This window comes from Athene cunicularia, assembly GCF_003259725.1.
Source record: "Athene cunicularia isolate RWA chromosome Z unlocalized genomic scaffold, athCun1 chrZ_part2, whole genome shotgun sequence".
NCBI classification, from domain to species: Eukaryota; Metazoa; Chordata; class Aves; order Strigiformes; family Strigidae; genus Athene; species Athene cunicularia.
This window is the reverse complement of record NW_020799143.1, coordinates 22,969,661-22,985,315: the sequence shown is the minus strand read 5'-3', so window position 1 is coordinate 22,985,315 and position 15,655 is coordinate 22,969,661. Positions and strand designations below refer to the sequence as shown.

The window sequence follows — 15,655 nt, the reverse complement described above, 5'->3', positions numbered from 1 at the left end:
AGAGGAGGCTGAGGGGAGACCTCATCGCCCTCTACAGCTCCCTGAAATGAGGCTGCAGAGAGCTGGGGATGAGCCTCTTTAACCAAGTAGCAAGAGATAGGACAAGAGGTAATGGCCTCAAGTTGCACCAAGGAAGGTTTAGACTGGATATTAGGAAGCATTTCTTTCCAGAAGGGGTTGTTAGGTGTTGGAATGGGCTGCCCAGGGCAGTGGTGGAGTCCTCATCTCTCTTGACATAGCACTGAGAGATCTGGTGTGGTTAGGAATGGTCAGTGTTAGGTTAATGGTTGGACTGGATGATCTTCAAGGTCTTCCAGTCTAGTTGATACTGTGACTGAAGAAGCCATGTCAGCAATTTACAAGGCATGTAAACAAGAAATAAATTTGACTTCTCAATATTTGATACCATGCTGTTTTGGTCATGCTGCAATACTGAAAACTTCCTTGTTGAATGGTGTGAGTTAAAGCTTCAGAAGCACTGGTCTCCATCAGGCTGTAATCATTCCCTGTCACACTTTTAGGCATTTCTGTTAAAGTATCAGTGTTTCTGTTAAAATTCAAGTTAGAAATCCAGAAGCTAATGCCAAGGCAATAAAATCAAAATAGTACTAAACCCAGATATTTGTGATTTGTACAAATGTTTCTGTCTAAAAAAGTTAATATTAAGAACATGTCTCTCTTTATCAGTTTAAATGCTTTAATTTCAGAAATTTTTCAAGACAGTGTTTTTCAACCAGTGTGCATCAACAGATTCTGTGGGAACACCACATCATTCTAGTATACTTATTAGATTCATTAAACATACCATAAAGTCACATTGCAGTAAATTGGCACAATGAGTTTTGCAAGAACAAAACTAAACTTGTTTTAAAAAAAGAAGTGATTAAGTATACTTACACATTAACATTTTAACAGCTATAAAAACACTGCTTCCAACTCCTACAAAACACAGTGAAAAAACATCCCCAACAAGAGTTGAAAAACTATGCACAGAGGTCAGTATCCTAGGAAGAGAGTAGGTTTTATACAAATGAACCAAACTGGGCAGTTAAAAGTATTTACACTTTTTCCTGCTATTAGCTAGACAAACATACAGTAGTCAGGTAAAAATATACTACAACTCTAACTCCTGTAACATGTAAGCATTTGTTTTCTAAGTGGAATTTTCATCTTTTGAAATGTATTACCTGTTAATACTGGACAAAACTATTGGCAAAAGTGTTTAAATACTTTTAAGCCAAGTTTAAAAGGGCTTTTATTCCACAAAATTTAACTTTACAATACTATGCTTATAAAATTATTTAGAACTTTCAGCAGTCTATAGATTGAAAATGCAAAACTTAATCCTCTTTATTCTGTATTTTAGAAAAAGACTCCAGTGGTGTCATTTGCTTTCAAAGGTAGAATCTTTTGCTGGCTTTTCAGTCTCTCTCTCTTCACCACATGTCCTAGATGCAAAACAAAGCAACATTAATGACCACATAAAAATGCAGAGAGTAAGACTTATGCCAGCTGTCTTTCTTCTCTCTTAGGCTGACTGCCCCCAAATGCAAAGCTAAACTGGTAGTGACTAACATCACATGAATGCATGTGACCAGATGTGAACAGCAGTCATTCAGCCCGAAAGTAGCCATACAAGACTTTTTCTAAAGTGGTTTGTTTCTTTGCTTAGGTAGGTCAAAAATGTGTTGAGAGTACAGAATTCAATGCCACAGCAAACACCACACATGTGTAAAGAGATAAATGTGTATTAGTGGAGCATGACTTGTCCACTAGCTCATTCATGGAAGATATAATTGCAAGTTTTACATATACAGTCACAATTACTGAAGTATTAAAAATATAAATTGTCATGCCTCAAAGTTGCTTTTTTGAGACACACTTTGTATTCAACAGCCTTTTCCAGGCATGCTGCATAACTAAGGTCTCTACCATAAATTTCTTTTGACCCAAGTCCACTGAGGTGTCACGAATGCACCCAAATATTTATTCTTCTAATCACAAATATAAGGGGCAATCTGAATGAAATTGTCTCTCCGCCACTCAAAAATCCCAAGTGTTGTCAGTTTCTGCAGGAAAAATGAAAGGAGCTGGCCATGAAAAAATTCTACCTTGGAGAACCAGTTCAGTACTAATTTATTTTTAAATACTTTGTCAAGTATATTCTGTTATTACTGAACTGCTTTGCTGTTTGGGCAAATCACAAATTTAAGCAGTGTACTAGACTGTGTAACCTGTTAGGAACCTATGTATGTGCCTTCACTATGTTCCCATAACATGCGCTGCTTGTTCAGACCAAATGAATGTTGGATTCATCACTGGTTGGAAACTCCTGTATGTCAATTCTGAAAGCTGCAGAATCAGAAGCCAGTAGTTCTGAGGCTACCTCTTAGCAAATACCAAAATAATTTCCATCCTAAGTGGCTTTTTGATTTTGTTCAAGTTTATCTTATTGTAGATAACAGTCAATATTCCACTCATTTGTACAGTTTTAACTTGGCAGACAGCCAAAAGAACACCAGGCAACTGCCATTTCTCCTGGCCTGCATGAAGACAGTGATGAAAGGAAAGCTTGTTTCAATACCTGCTGCTGGACAAAAAGAATCCTTGAGCACAAGATGCAGAAGTGCTCAGAGAAAGCAAAGGGGTAATTCAACAAAACAAATCAGCTCAAGGATAATCCTAGACTTTTTGCTCATTGTTTACTAGAATTCTATTAAGTATTTCTCATAGTCTACAAGAGATTCACTGCTGCTTCTTCTTTACAAAACCACATTTTTCAGTGAGGCTAAGGTTTAAATACCTACTTACAAATTCAAGCATTCTTACAGCTTCTTATTTGGAAAAGGTAAATGCATCCATCTCTATAAAGTGTTCTCTATAAAGAGTTCTGAAATTTCACAAGTCTAAGTTCTAGCCTGCATTTGGGCAATTCTATAGCTACACTATAGAACACTGATTAAAGTGGGGCTTGGCTATTGTTTGGAATACACGATTTTACAAAAAACTTGATAAATCCCGTTAGCTTCTGTAAGACTTGGTTCATACTTCTTTTGATTCCAACTTAAGAGCATCAAGTAGACTTTGCCCTGTCTCACTACATGCTGATTTTCTCCTAGCAGGTCATCCTGTAATTTTTTCTTTAGGTCTCCATCATAACAGCAAGTGAAGTTACATTTAAAATGTTCTTTCAAAACTTCAACAAAATATTTGCATTCTATTATTATTCTCTAAAGCTAAGAGAAAACAGTACCTCATCCTGGTTAGGTAACTGCAATCTACTGCTGTTGTATTTTACATCATTTTGCTAGAGCAGAGCAGATCTTTAGCTCGGTGAGGTTAACTCACTTTTTCTTACTGCCAACTTCATGTCTATCTTTCTTTTCCTCAGTGTTCTCTCCATTGTGCTGTGACTGATTGGTGTCTTGAGCTTCAGACCCTCCATTCAGAACTTTTGAACCTTTAAAATTAAAGAGCAGAGAAAGACAACAGTACTGCAGGTAGCAAAACTGTGCTGTAAGAAGTCCCAGTTAATTTCTTTACCCTCAGCAACTCAAATGCTATAAATGTTTTCCCCTTATCTTGATAACCAGCAGCTGAACTGGTACAAAAAGCAGTAACTTACACAGCTTCAACTTCTGAAAATTCCATTCAGCAAGCCTCATCCCATCAATTTGATAACAGGAAATGAACATTGTATATTTATTTCATGTGATTTCAAGTTCTTCTTGTGCTTGCTAGGCTACACATAATAGGACTAATGCTTATTTATATATATTCTGAACAGTGAGAGAATATACTTCAGCAGTAAATCGGTTTACCACTCTAACCTGGTCAGACAATTTGAGGGTTTTCTGATACTTTAACTGGAAAAGTTAATAGTCTCGTGGATTCTTGTTTAGTGTCAAGTCTAACAAATATGCATATAATCATAAACTATTTATATATAGACTAAAAGTGTTTAGTTATAGCATGCAGTTGTCAAGCAGGAAAACAACGCACTCTGTAAAAACTAGTGAAGTCAAAGCAGGAATATTTAACTTCTTTAAAATTTCTGCGATGAAATGTTTTGCTCTGGTATTACAAACCAATGAATTTTGAGTCAATTGTTGAGGAATGTCACTTTAAGTCAGAACTGACAGTCCATTTTATTTGAAGTTACAGGTTTACCAAAAAAACCCTTTATTAAACTAATGTGCTATGCTACAACAAGAAAAAAATACAAGACATTACTCATCTGAATACTTACAGGCTAAGAGATGCTAAAAAGCAGACAAGATCATTTTAAGATGACATTCTGGTAGTTGATATATTTAGACTAGCTCAGAATCAGTTCTGGACATGAATGCCAATGCAAACGTAAGTGAAACAGTGCTATAATCCCTTGTTAGAAAGTGGATAGTCTGAAGCTGTATTTTAGCTGAAGTACAAACTGCTGTAATTGTTGTACTTCGTAAAGATATTAAGAGTTCAGCAGTTGAGGTTTTAAGAGGGCAGGTATGAACATAAGGATCCAGAATTTCTCACTGTAGCAAATAAAGAAAATCCATTTCCATGAAATATCCGCCTACTCTGATAAAACTTCTTACCATTCTCCATCTGACTAGGCAACTATGGTATTTCAGTGTGTTCTGTTGAAGTCTAGTGTTAGCCTTATCTGGAGTAGCTTCATTAGTCAGACTGTGTAGAAAATCCATTCAGTTTATTTGTTAAAGTATTAGCTATGCTGACCACTGAGTTGGGGAAAGATCTGTGTGGAACCTCCACTACATCATTCTCTCACCATAAAATGGTTGGATGTAATCATCATCCTTGCTTTCTTTAGCAGTTACAAATACAGTAGCATTTCAACTGCAGTGCTATTCTGAATCCTTGGCATCCTTAATCTCATTTACAGTAACTTCTTTATTCTAGATCTGGGTGGTGTAATTTTCAAACAGTTTTCTGAAACAGTTTTGCTCCTGGGATTCAAGTTCCAAGTAAATATAGTTTCTCTTCTGTGCTTGTGGATCAAGGATCCAAATATAATATTAATAGATTGGTAGAACTCCTACATCTTCAAGGATTTTAATTCATTTGCAACACAGCTTTCCAGAGACTGTCTCAGTCTCATTTTGTTCCTCTATTTAAAATTGCAAGTATCTATTTTACTACATTTTTAAAAAAATAACTGACCTAAGTTGCTGTAGAGCATGCTTGCTATGAAAAGCTTTTAATATCATGCTGTACTTGCAGAGCATGAAGGCCTATTCTCTCCTAAATTATGATTATTTCTTTAATGTTAGACTGAACTACTAAAGTTGCATCACAGAAGTTACACGTAAGTGGTTTCAAGCTGCTGTTAGGCATAGTAGCATGCATGATACAGGAATAGGCTAGTGAAAGAAATTAAGAAGTTAAAGCATAGGTGGAAGTCTAGACACCAAAAAGACTGCTTGAGGAATGGAAGGTAGTATGTTATTCTACCTCATGTTTAATGTTTTTTTTATTCCACAAGGTAATTAATTTAGAAAATTTACAGAAAAGTAAAAAATGCTAAACTCAGTTCTTGCAAAAGCTCTTCCCTTCAAGCAATAAAGGTAAAACAGCCACAGAAAACATTATACCCTTGAACTTGAAGCTTCGTTACAGCAGTATGATCCTTGACTATTTCAGATATATAAAGGTTTTAACAGATGGGTAGAATTCCTGCATCAAGGATTTTTTGAATCTGGCTCAGAAACTGATGGAGACTAGGTCTTTTATATGACAAGAAACTAAAAGCAGTGATTTACCTGTTTGTTCCTTTTCCATTTTTTTGTTTGCTCCTTTCTTCCACTGTTCTTTGGTTTTGTTGGCTTCCTCGTGCTGCTTCTGCTCAGCAAGTGATTTATTTAGTACTTGGGAAAGAACAGAATCTCCTTCCCCAACCAGAAACATGGTCTTGAACTTGTTATATAGCATTGTAGACTTCTCCATGATAACTTGGCTGACTTTGAATTTCCGTATCTGAAATCAAAGTAATAAAAAATGAGCTCCACTTAGGTATTTAAATACCTATGCAATTTCATTACATTCTAGATGAAATTCTTAATTTAACCGGAAATTAGATAATAGACTTTTACACTCTCTGAAATATCACAGAACCATGGAACAGCCCAGATTGACAGGGACCTTGAAAGATCTGGTCCAACCCTTCATGGGAAAGAGAGCCTGGATGAAATTATCAATCACCCTGCCCAATCACATCTTGAAAACCTCTCCCAGTGCAACTTGTATTGGCTGCCCCTTGCCGTTCTCCATGCACTTTCTTGTGAAGAGAGAGCCTTCATCCTCTTTGTAGGTGCCCTTTAAGCACTGGAATACTGTGATGAGGTCTGCTGTGAGACTTCTCCAGAAAGAAAAGACCTAATCCCTTCAGTCTTTCCTTATAGGGCAGGTTCTTCAGCCCTCTGATCATCTTCATGGCCCTCTTCTGGACCCTCTCCAGTCTGTCCACGTTGTTCTTGAATTGTTGGGACAGGAACAGTACTCCAGTAGTAAATAACAGAGGTATCAATTTAAGAAAGCACACAGGTTACTTGAACATTGCAGATCTCACCTTCTTCAGAGTCAGAATCATCTCTGTATGTTTCTGAGCTTGTTGCATTGTGACTTGAAGGGATGCAAGCTCATCAAGAGCCTCAATACACCTGCTCACATCCTGTATATAAACAAGAAATTAGTTTGAAAACTTACAGGTTAATAATCTTTAATTAGCCATGTTAAATTAATTTCCATGCTCAGTGATACCTTCCTGTAATACCCTTAATTTGACTATGTGCTTAATTTTAGAACAATTTATACAATCAAACTTGAAAACAAATTGCTATCAGTTGCCTTTCAGCTACTTCTGTAACCAAAGGCAAATGCTAGCTGAGTAACTTGAAAGTATTAAAAATAATTTTATACTGTCAAAATACAAACTCAAGCTTGATATTCAAGTTTTGGTTCTAGTAATTCTGTGCTTGAAGCTGTTCTCCACAGTCAGCCTTTTCCATACACAATCTTTCCAAGTGACCTGCCACTGAGAAGGTAGCAAAGCATCTTAAGTAGGTGGCAGTTAATATACTGTGTAACTGTATTTTTGTAGATTTTTCAGCTAAAAGTTTGATGAATGACATACTACACAGACCACTCAGAAGTAATGATGTGAGCTTCTGATACCGTTTGAAGAACCACTGTAATAAAGTCTTCTCCCTGTAAGACTTAGTTCTCAATTTCCTTATCTTCAGCTACTCTTGCTTATCTTACTTCCTATTTAGAACAAGATTCATCACCAGCACAGGTGATAATATGCCACATATATTCTGCATTCTTGTATAAACTTGTAGCTCCTCTTGTTAAGGGAAATTAGTATTAAAACACCCCAAACAAACCTATCAGGTTGTTTCACTTGAGAATTCTTTTTATCTGTTTATTTGATAAATACAGGTATAATAAAGTAGGTGTCATTGCTGTAGTTCTACATCCAGTGTTCTTTCCAGTACTTTAAAATATTTGCTCCATCATGCCTCTGAATCAGAGGCTGGTGAGGTTTTGGAGGGGTCTCCATTCTTGGTTTTTTACTTATTATTTTAGGGGAATTTATTATCGTGATTTAAGCCAAACCATCATGTATGTTGTGAAGTAAAGGCTTTCTGTATTTTATTTAAAATTAACTATTTTTTTGAGACAAAGTATTAGCATAGACTTAAATAATTTGAGAACAGGCCACACTGGAAATGAATGTTTCATATTTAACACTGTGGTGTGTTAGCCAGCAGCCAGATGCCCACTCAGCCACTCCCCTCTCCCTCCTCAACAGTGCAGGGGGAGAATATAAGACAAGAAAGCTCATGGGTCAAGATAAAGACAGGGAGATTGCTTACCAGTTACTGTCATGGTCAAAACACTCTACTTAGAGGAAGTTATTGCCCATTGAAATAGAGGAACAAAGATGAACATTAAATCATCTTTCCTTCCCCCCTCTCTCATGCTCAACTTCACTGCAGATTGCCCTCCCCAGCCCACCTCCACAAAGCAGCACAGCAGGTGCATCACAGTTCCTCTCTGCAACTACTTCCCTCTCACAGTCTCCTCTGCTCCAGTCCTGGCTCTCCCCACAGGCTGCAGTCCTTCAGGACAAATCTTTAGCACCAGCTCTCCACAGGCCACCGTGTGAGCATCTGCTCCTTCATGGTCTCTTCCACGGGCTGCAGGGGAATACCTGCTCCAGCAACATGGAGCACCTCCTCCCTTCTGTGACCTTGGTGTTCCCTCTGCTGTTTCAAACTCTGTCCTTCCCCTCCTCCTCCAGTGTGTTTTGCCCTTTCTTAAGTTTTTACAGAAGCACCACTGTCTTGGCTGAGAGGCTCAGCAGAGCCCTGGGGTGGGTCCATTGGAGCCAGCTGGAACGTTGTGTCCAGCACAGGGCAACCCCCTGCCCCCACTGCCAGAACTTTGCCTCTGACACCTAACACAATGCTGAGTTTCTTAGTTGGAGCAACCCGTGCTTCTCATGCTACTGTACTTCTTCACTGACACTCATGTTTTCTCATGGTACAAATGGCCCTCACAAAATGAAGATACTAAACGAAAGGCTGAATTTCATTCAGCACCATCCATGCAATGGTACCCCAAAAAGACCATGTAATCAGTCAGGGAAAGTCCTCAAAATGATATCACACTCACACCTCTCCTTGGCTAGTTTGTAGTAGCAAGAATTTTCTTGTCTTCAACAGTACATAAAGGCAGAAATGGAGTTAAGTCTTTTACTTGCTTTTTCAGTTGTGTAAATGGAAATGGACTTTTGAAGATTTGCATCCCCTCCAGGACTTCAAATAAGGAGACTGGTAAAGTATTTTTGGTCTGGTCTCATGATTTGAGGTTTCAAGTTAGAGAAAAAAAACCAAAACAAAAATGAAAGCACAAATAACACTGAATTTAGAAAACCTGGTAGTATTGTTCTAAAGCACCATAGGCACAGACATTAAAATAGGCTTAAAAAAGATACAGCTCTGTTCCTTCCCTATTTGTTTTCACTGCCCAGCCTTAACAGTGGATCCCAAGGTGTAAGAATTCAGATGAACATATGCAAGTGCTTAACAAACACACACCATAAAACACCCTTTTTCTTATGTTTAAGCAGTATTTTCTGTATTAACATCAGCATTCACTGCCTCTTGTCCTTCTACTGCAAAGAGCCTGGCTCTGTTGTCTTTCTACACTCCATTCTATACTCCATTCAGGTATTTACACACATGGAGAAGATTCCCCTCTCAGCCTTCTCTTCTCCAGGCTGAACACTCCCAGCTCTCTCAGCCTCTCCTACAAACAGACGATCCACACCCTTAATTCATCTTCATGGCCCTTTTTTTGGGCTCACTACAGTATGTCCATGTCTCTGTCGTACTGAGGAGCCCAAAATGGGATCCAGTGTCTCACCAGTGCCAAGTACAGGGCAGTCATCACCTCCTTCCACATTCTGGCAACTCTAATGCAGCCCAGGATGCTGTTGGCCACCTTTGCCACAAGAGCACATTGCTGGCTCGTGGCAAGATTGGTGTCCACAAACACCATCTCCAGGTCATTTTCTGGCAAGCTGCTTTCCAGCCACTCAGTCACCAGCCTGTGCTGTGCATGGGGTTATTCCTCCCCAGGTGGAGAATTTGAACCTTTGTTGAACTTCATGATATATTCCTATTGACCCATTTTTCCAGACTCTCCAAGTCCCTCTGGATGGCAGCACACCCTTCAAATCTACCCTTTCAGTTTTGTATCTTCTGCAGACTTGCTACAGGTGTGGTCTTTCCCATCATCCCAGTCATTAAGAAAGATGTTTTAACAGTATTAACTAGTAGTGACTGGCCTGTAACTGGACTCACTACCACTGATCAGTCTTTCGTGTGCTGTTCAGCCATGTTTCAGTCCACCTTGCTATCCACTTACTCGGTCCAGACTTCAACAGTTTGTCTATGAGGTCGTTAAAACAGACAGTCAAAAGCCTTTTAAACTTAATATGAACAACATACACTGCTCTCCCTCATCCACCAACACAGTCATCACACAGCAGGAGGTCAGTTTGGTCAACTGTGTTTTCTTCTTCATTAACCTGTGCTGACAACTCCCAGAGACCACACTGTACTTCATACTACTGGACACAATTTCCGGAATTTGCTCCATTAACTTCCAAGATATCAGTGTGAAGCTGAGGGGCCTGCAGTTTCCCCAGATCCCCTCTTCTGGAAAATGAGGGTGACATTTGCTTTCTTTCAGTCCTTGTCAACCTTTCCCTAGTCACCATGGCTTCAAAAATAAAATGGAATGGATGCACAATGACATTGTCCAGCCCCCTCAGCACTCTTCAGTTTATTCCGCATCAGGTCCCACCTTGTTTAAATGTTGCCTAATCTGATTTTTGTCCACTGAGCATCAAGTCTTTCCTGCTGTGGACTTTTCAGTGGTCTCAGGGACCTAGGATTCCTGAAAGGAAATGTACGAACAAACTAAGGTCAAGAAGGCATTGAGTACATTAGCCTTCTCCTTGTCCTTTTTCACTAGATGCACCATCCCATTCAGCAGCAGGCCCATGTTTTCCCAGTCTTCCTTTTGCTGGTGAGGTTTGTTTTTCATTTATCTCCCCAGTTTTAACTCCAGGTAGATTTTGGCTTTCCTAAGCACATCCCTCCATGCTTGGACAGTGTCTGCATATTCCTCCCAGGTCACCTGTCCCTACTTCCATTTCTTTTGCATCCTGACTATAGTCAGAAGGTTCCTTGTTCATCCATAAAGCCCTCCTGCCACATTTGCTTATTTTCCTGCTTGTCAACATTAATCAGTCTTGAGAAGGAAGTAATCCCTAAAAGTGAGGCAGATGTTCTGGTCACTTCTTCTCTCCAGCATGGTCTCTCCAGGGAGTCTTCCAAGCAGATCCCTGTAGAGACAAAGTCTACTCTCCTCAGTCCAGGGCTGTGATCCTTTTTGCCCTACTCCCTCCTCCCAGGATCCTGAACTCCACCATCTCAGTCACTGCAGCCAGGGCTGCCCATAACCTTCATATTCCTGACCAGATCTTTCCTGTTTACAAGAATCAGGTCTGACAGGGTGTCTTCCCTTGTCAGTTCCTTGATCACCTGTGTTAGGAAATGATCACAAACTTCCCAGATTACTGTATAATCTCTATGTTGTCTCTTCAGCAGATAGCAGGATGGTTAAATCCTCCAATGAGGACCAAGCCTTTGAACTGGAGGTGTCTCCCAGTTACCTTAAAATGACTTCATTCTTTACTTCTGCCTAATCACATCATCTGCAGTAGACATCCTCAGGATGTCACCCATGTTAGTCTGCCTGCTAATCCTGACCCATAAACTCTCAATTGACTTATTCGTCCCACTGCAGAGGTCCACAGATTCCCACTGGTCTCTCACATAAGGAGTTATTGCACACCTTGTCTTCCCAGCATCTGTCTTTCCTAAAGAACCTATATACATGGCAAGGCTCCAGTACAGTGAACTACCCCACCAAATCTCTGTGATGCCATGAAAGCATAGTCCAGCAACTGTAGACAGATGTTGAGTTCCTCTGGTTTGTTCATCATGCTGTATGCATTAGTGTACAGCCACTTCAAACAGGCACCCAGCTGTGCTGACTTTCCAGAAAGGTTTTAAGAGCTTTCCTCATAATGCTGCACTGCTAGCACTTCCTCATTTCTGTGCATATGCTTGTGGTGATGTCGGTTCAGTCCTATTCTGTTGAGGAATTCTGTCGATTACAAGGCCAATTCTGATTACATCACCCCGCATCATTTGATTGCCATCCCACTCCACCACTTCCTCACTGTCTCCTCCGCTACTGCTCCTAGTTTAAAACTCTTTAACCAGGTTGGCCAGCCTCTTGGCAGCACTACTTTGGAGTGGATCCTGCCACCTCCTAGCAGTCCTATCCATTCCTTCACAAGTATGCTCCTCAAGAAAGGGTCCACCACCTGGGACCTCATACCCTGATCATCATCACCCTCAGAGTCTCACAGCCATGCTTTGCAGGTCTCCCCTAACTGTATCATTGGTGCCCAACACAGAAAATTGGCAGTAGTTAATAAATAGTCTTAAGGCCAGACAGGCCTCAACCATCTGTCAGTAATGTTCCAAACTGGAGCCCCCAGCAAGCAGCAGACTTCCCTCAACAAGGAGTGGGGTCAGCACATGGGGGCTTCCATCCCTTGCATCAGGGCATCTGCCATTACTACACATTATTTTCTTCTGGTGTTTCTGCACAGCTCAGGCTGAGCTGGCACAGATGCTTCGTTTGACAGAATTCTGTCTGAATGTTTCTGGTAATTGAATAAATTACTGAATTATTTTCAAACAAAACTGATCTTACTTGTTGACACATTTTTTGATGTCCACAGTAACCTCATTTAAGTAGCAGTTATCTTTCAAACTGAAAAAGTTCTGTTCATTCTCAGAATATTAATTAAAAACAAACACACATGCCAAATATTTCCTACTGGAATTATAAATCAGTTTTTAAAAAAAGAATACTTACAAGATTATCAATTTTCAGGGAGTTCTTGATTTCTGCATGTATTCTTTGAAGCCTAGAATCCATTGATGTTTCTGAAGATTAAAAATGGTATGCATGAATATTTGATAATTACTTCAGGTTTTTGTAGAAACCTTTCTACACATCTGAACTTCACACAGAATGCAGAATAATATAGACAGGCACTCTCCATCAAATAATGATGCAGGTGCACACATAAATACACCACGGGGCTTTCAATCAGAAATAAAGTATACAGCTTTTTAAAACTGGACACTATTAACAACCTACATAGCATTCTCCTTAGGAGTTACAAACTGGAAACAGTTTTCTATTTCAGTATATAGTTGTCACCCTCTACTTGTGGGCCAGGTTAAAAGGAAATTTCAACAAATAGTTAAGAATTAAAAAGCTAGAAAGTCATTAATGAGAGGACATGTGGTTATTGATGGTTTGGACATGACTCCAGTTCCAGTTCAAATTCATCCAAATGGAATGTTCGCCATACACATGCTCCAGCAGGTGTGCAAGATGAATGAACATGTGTGTCTCTAATTCACATGCTGAATGCCTGTTTGGATTTTTTCATACACAGGTGGCACATACTCTGAACAATACTGCAAGCAAACAGTTTCCTTCAAGTCCAATTAATCTCGGATGTGTTCAGATAATTTCCCATCTTGCCTGCCAACACTGGGTTGGTTGGAGTTCATGCCACTGGATCTGTACTATACTACAAATCACAGCCAGTGATTTGGATTGCCCTTAAAGATGGGAGTACTAAAAAAGGAATGACTTATCCCTGTGAAGGTCAATTTTCAAGTGTGCATTTGTAGACAAGACTAGAGTAATCTGCATCTAAGCCTCTTGCTTAGGAAGAACAAGCCTCTTGCGTAGCAAGCCTCCTACTTAGTAAAGGATAACATCTAAATACTTTCTAGAGGTCCCTCAGATTATTGTGTTATGAGAAAATAGAAAGGAAAAAATGAAGAGAAGAACTAAAGTGATTCAGTTCAAAGAGTAAGAGCATTTGCTTCTTGTTTACAAACAGAAGGGATCATTGAGGTTTAAAAAGCTTGAATGACAGTAAAATGGGAAGAGCAAAAACCTATTCTAATGCACTGAAGAAAGAACAATCACAGAAGAATGCACTGTTTTACAGACCTGAAGGAAGCAGTCATGGACCAAACATCTCAGACTGACACCCCACAGTCACCCTGAACGTTAGATTATCTTACCCAGGCAGATAATTCTGTTCAAAATTTAAGATGACCAAAAATACTGTTTAGCTTCTTTAAACCAACCTCTCTTTTTCTCCATCTTCTTAACTTCTGTTTTCTTGCCTTCTTCTTTACTCGGCCTATCAAAAACATTAAAGTGGTTTTACAATGTTGTGAAGTCCATTTTTCAATTTTTTTTTTTTCTTCCCATTTTCAGATGAGATGCAGTGTTTTGAGGTAATGTGTCAGTAAAACATCAGTGTGCAAAACCACAAAGAGACAAACCCCGGTTTTCAAAAACTGAAATAAATTAACAAAATTTGTTAGCTGAGATACTGCTGATAAATCCTCCATACTGACAGGTTTTTCCCAGAAGCAGTAAATAAAACAAAACCAAACCAAGTTACATTTCCAAACTGCATTTTGTTTTGGTTGCATGTACAAATTGGTAAAATGGAATTGCACAGAACTAACTTATGGAGAAATTTTTTTATTATGACAACAAAAAGAGTAAAACTATTCAACATTACCACAGGAATTATGGAGAGATCACTCAGTCATAATCAGTTCCTATATGTGACTAATTTTCTCATATAATTAATTATAACAGCATAAGTAGCCTACAACTGACTATAAATGTATGAGTAATAATTTAAATATTCTTGAAGCACATAGTAATAAAGGAAAAAGATTTATTACAATTTCATTGAAATCTCCTGGCTCTTTCTCTAATTGTATCACTACAAATAAAGCTGAGACTCAATAAAACACAACAAAAAAACCTGTCTCCATTTCAGTTATGGGAAGACAGGCAGAAATCTTTCAAACAAGCTTTTGAACTTTTTATTCAGAGAAGATCATGGGCCCCTGATTAGCAGTTCCTCAGTCTTGTCTTACTGAGCAGTAACACAGCCTCATTTTAGAATTTGCGTATTTCAGCTCATCATGACTAAATATTCTGTGACTAATTTTCTTCCTGTTGTAGTAACATGCATCCATGAAATACCCAGGCCTGCATGTCTTATAATCTTCAATCTTCCCTTCATACTCTAATCAGTTACAGAATGAACAGTTTTAAAGTACATAAGACTATTTTACTTAAACTGGCAGCACAAGCTCATGCCATTTAAATGGTACCTGTGAACTTTGTATATGTAGAGAACAGTGTACAAAGCACCATTATTAAATAAATATTAACAAAGTAGCTACAAAGACCTGAAAATGAAAACTGTGCTGACAAGAAAAGTAACCAAAAAAGATATCAATCTATATTCAGTGTATTAGTAAAGGAACTTGAAGACAGACAGCATAAAAATAAGTCTTTTCACTGTTTACCAATATTCAGTTTTGTGGTATTAGCCATCAGCTATTAATTATGCATTAACTGCTACTCCTTTATCTTACTGAAGCAAAGCTCTATCTACCCTCCAATGCGTAAAATATGACAGCTATTTAAAAGTACAGGAGATTTGATTATTATAACCAAATCAATAAATGAGAGTTTGATTGCAGAAATCAAATCAGCATATGTCAGATTTAGATAGTATATTACGAGCTGCAAAGATGATGAGGACAATTTAATATCTCTAGAGTTGCCAATGCTTAAGGTTGCTACAGGCAAGTAAAGTAATTATGTTAGGGATTCCAAAGGAGTAACAGGAAGAAAAGGAGAAGAAGGGGCTAGCGGATAAAAACTCCCAAACTAGATTCTTGTTAATGAACATGAAAAAGGTAGAATTTTGTTGTTACAGTTAAAGGGTACCATTATCTTCCCCCTTTTTCCTCCATATTTTTACTTTGTTCTCCTTTTCTTCCACCCTCCCAACAACTGTGAGGATGGGAACATCATGCTCTCATGGTGGCAGCTTCACCCATTTGTGTGTGTCCCCCCCCCC

The 15,655-nt window shown here is 38.8% G+C and overlaps 1 protein-coding gene across 1 annotated transcript in view; it reads right to left on the bottom strand.

The window, feature by feature from the left end:
* Nucleotides 1-679: 679 nt before the first annotated feature.
* The window catches only part of PSIP1 (PC4 and SFRS1 interacting protein 1), a 37,077-nt gene continuing 22,101 nt past the window's right edge, over nt 680-15,655 (bottom strand). The window contains exons 11-16 of the mRNA XM_026866427.1: nt 13,845-13,900; nt 12,544-12,614; nt 6,581-6,682; nt 5,775-5,988; nt 3,349-3,460; nt 680-1,448 (exon numbers count right to left, since the gene is read on the bottom strand). Coding sequence (XP_026722228.1) covers nt 1,385-1,448; nt 3,349-3,460; nt 5,775-5,988; nt 6,581-6,682; nt 12,544-12,614; nt 13,845-13,900 — 619 coding nt within the window. The 3' untranslated portion in view covers nt 680-1,384. The remainder of the gene's footprint in view (nt 1,449-3,348; nt 3,461-5,774; nt 5,989-6,580; nt 6,683-12,543; nt 12,615-13,844; nt 13,901-15,655) is intronic.